Source organism: Heterocephalus glaber, unplaced genomic scaffold (assembly GCF_053883595.1).
Source record: "Heterocephalus glaber isolate CG9 unplaced genomic scaffold, H.glaber_assembly_v1.0 deba00000942, whole genome shotgun sequence".
Taxonomy (NCBI): domain Eukaryota; kingdom Metazoa; phylum Chordata; class Mammalia; order Rodentia; family Bathyergidae; genus Heterocephalus; species Heterocephalus glaber.
In genome coordinates this window covers 4,302,247-4,305,596 of record NW_028258174.1, presented here as the reverse complement: position 1 = coordinate 4,305,596, position 3,350 = coordinate 4,302,247, and the positions used below count along the sequence as shown (strand labels likewise).

Here is a 3,350-nt window from a genome sequence, read left to right as displayed (position 1 = left end):
TGTTCTGTGAATACTGCTCTATGAGTGCATTACCCCTTCCTGGCCCTCCCCCACCATCTGGAGTTGGTGTTTTGGTGAATTTATGAGCAGAATGCAAATGCATACAATTTCTTACATTAAGATTTTCTCAGGAGGGAGATGATATATAATAAACTTTTCAAGTAAATGCACTCATAATTCAGCTCTCAACTAGTAATCCCATTAATCACATGTCAAAAATCACGTTTTTTAAATGTTTATTTGTGTACAAAATATGTTGTAATTTGTTGATGCATGTGCAGCAAAATATTCTATCACATACAACAAAAATACACTTTTTATTCCTTTCCCTCTGCCCTTGAAAATGACAACACTGTTTTGGCAGTTCAGCAGCTAAAAATAAAGTGCTATTATATTAAGCAATATTAGAATGCTTTCACATGACAAATGTGATGTACGATTTGAGTCTACAACCACATCTTTTTGTTAATTTTTCACAGCACAGGAAGCCCCACATCCTGAACGCCTCCAAAAGATACAAATATTTGTATATATATGTACACATGTATACACTGTATATGTAAAGTGCCAACAAGCCTCTTTGTCCTTGTGAGTCTGTTGCATTTTTCTTTAGTCCCTCTTTTTCCCCAGCGAAGTCAGACTCACACCATAGGGATCTTAGAGTTCATCGACAGGCACCAAGAAGCTCACCGAAGGCTGGCTTGTTGGGTATGTGGTGTTGGTGAGAGGAAAGAGGAAGCCCTTCAGACCTCACTAGGGGACCTGGAGCGGAAGGGCACTTTGGACTGGAAACAGCCACAGAACAGGAGCCACAGGGCGCGCTGGATCTCCTGGTTGCGGAAGGCGTAGATGATTGGATTGATCATGGAGTTGTAGGTGGCAGGCAGCAGGGTGACGTAGGTGTAGATGGCCGGGTCCTTGTGGCTGCCCACCACACAATAGATGGCAAAGGGCAGCCAGCTGGCTGCGAAAGTGCCCAGCACCACGGCCAGCGTTCCCACACCCTTTCTGGTGGCGGCGAGGTGGGGCGGCGCCAGGCAGTGCTGCTGCAGCGCGATCTGGTGAGCGTGGCGCCAGACCACCTGGCAGATGCGCACGTACAGGTGCAGCATGATCCCGAAAACCACAAAGAAGGCAGCGGAGAGCAGCGCCACGTGGCTGCGAGTCAGCGGGCGCACCACGCTGCAGGAGGCGCGCTCGGCCAAGCAGTTCCAGCCAAGCACCGGCAGCAGCCCGAGGCCCAGGGACACCGTCCAGGTGGCAGCGAGCAGGAGGTGCACGCCCAACAGGGTCCGGCGCGAGTAATAGGTGAGCGCGTTGTAGAGGGACAGGTAACGGTCCACCGTGATGGCTAGCAGGCTGCTGACCGAGGCGGCGAAGGAGGCCACTAGGAAGCCCACCGTGAGCAGGCTCACAGTCTCCGAGGGCACCACGTACTGGAACACGAAGTGCAGGATGAGGCCGCAGCCCGCCAGCAGGTCAGCGGTGGCCAGACTTCCCACGAGCACGAACATGGGCGTGCGCAGCGCCGGCGTGGACGCTATGAGCGCCACCACCAGTGCGTTTTCGCCCGCAATCACCGTCCCGGACACACATAGCAGCACGTCCCAGGGATTCACCGCCGACAGCAGCAATCCGGGCGGCCCTGCAGGTAGCTGCGACGACAGCTCCAGCGACCCATTAGCTCCGCCGCCGCCTCCCAGCGCTGCCGCTGCTGCCGGGGGGCCCCACTCGCCGGTGTCCGGCGCCCCTGCTGCTGTGGCCGCCGCCGCCGCTCTCTCGGCAGCCACTCCCACCACCTGGGACTCGTTGAGCGAGGCAGCGCTCGTGTTCATCGCTTCCAGATGCTGCACCCTGCAGAGGAAGGGCGGGAGTCAGGTGTGCACCCCAGGCTCCCAGGGGACCCTCCCCCGGCCCGCGCAGGTGCCCCGCTCGAGTAGTCGCATCCGAATTGGCTATTCCACCCCGTCCCTGGGGCAGGGCGGGAAGCAGGGGTTAAGTAGGAACCCGAAAGAAACACCTGTTGAGAGAGGAGTGAATGGAAAACGCCGAGTGTCGGCATGCACTTTTGAGTTTTTGCACAGATGTATACACTGATACCATACACTCGTGCTCAGAGGTCAGTTCTCCAAGTGTGCCTATACTTGCGACGAGCTAGGAATCTGCACCTGGGACGGTCCAGCCAGGATTGCGGCAGTGCGGTAGGGGCACCTTTCGGAACTGGGCGGCGGGCGCTGTCCGCGGTGCTGAACGCGAAGTTTGCGATAGCACTGTCCGGAGAGCCTTGGAGCCCAGAGACTCCAGGAAGGGGTTTGGGGAGTAGTAAGTCTGGGGCCGGGAATTGTGCGGGAAACGGGGTGGTTAAGCTTCGCTCCATCTCCCCGGCTTCGGGAAAGACCCATTCCCGGGCTGTCCTTACCCCTTGGAGCCTTCCCCACACCCTCAAAGTTCCGCCAGGGACCGGCAGCTCACCTGGGAAGTCAGGAGGTCGCTGTTCATGCGCGCCGAGGCGGCGAGCCCGGCTGAGCTCCCTGCGCGGACCGAGCAGCTGCTGGCCGGGAGGCAAGCTCGGGACGCCGGTCGTCTGTCGCTGCGCCTGCCGCCGCGAGTGAGAGACGCGGGCAGGAGAGGCGGCTGCGTGCTGCGCGCCCGCGAGAGATTGACAGGCGGGCGCGGTGACGTCAGGCTCGGGCTCCGGGTGCGAGCGATTATTGGCCTCACCAGCCCAGCCTTGGCGGCCTCTTAACCTAGCAAAAATATCTCGGGGGTTCAAGGAGGGAGGAGAAGCCAGGGTACCACCTCCAACCCAGAGCCTCCAGGAATGGGATGGGGGAGAGGGAGAGGAGTGAAGAAACCTCAAGGCAGGGCGAAGAGGGTGAGCTGCGACAGGAGAGTAACGCCGGCCCCACAGAGCAAATCGTAGGGTCAAAGGCCACTGAAGGGCTGGATGGAAAAACAAACCCTGAAGAAGGGGAAGTTGGGACAGGGGCTGGGAGGGGAGAGTAACTGCCCAAGGGAAAAATAATAGTGCTTCTTGAGGAATAAGAATAAATCGGGGGAAGAAATTCTCTTTCTATAAGGATGTTTATGGTATTCTTGTCAGTTGAGCAGAGCCGGGGAGAAATGCAAAAGTCTGGGGACCAGAGGAAAGATGAATATAAAGAGGACAGCTGGGCTATTTGAAGAATACAGTTTCTTCTTTCCCGGGTCACCTGTGCAATGCCCCTCTCTCCCATTATCTTTCTTGAAATACAACAGATTTAACCTTGATCTACTCTGACTACTGTTTCCCAATTTCAATAGCTGATGGTGCCCTTGGAACTTGCTCTTTAATTAAAGACAAGCTCAGT

The 3,350-nt window shown here is 56.2% G+C and overlaps 1 protein-coding gene across 1 annotated transcript; it reads right to left on the bottom strand.

The window, feature by feature from the left end:
- Positions 1 to 219: 219 nt before the first annotated feature.
- Positions 220 to 2,610, bottom strand: Gpr6 (G protein-coupled receptor 6). The gene is made up of 2 exons (XM_004873974.4): positions 2,473 to 2,610; positions 220 to 1,854 (listed from the first exon to the last, which is right to left on the bottom strand). The coding sequence occupies exon 2, from the start codon at positions 1,833 to 1,835 to the stop codon at positions 744 to 746; it is 1,092 nt and encodes a 363-aa protein (XP_004874031.1). The 5' UTR covers positions 1,836 to 1,854; positions 2,473 to 2,610; the 3' UTR covers positions 220 to 743.
- Between the last annotated feature and the right edge of the window lie 740 nt (positions 2,611 to 3,350).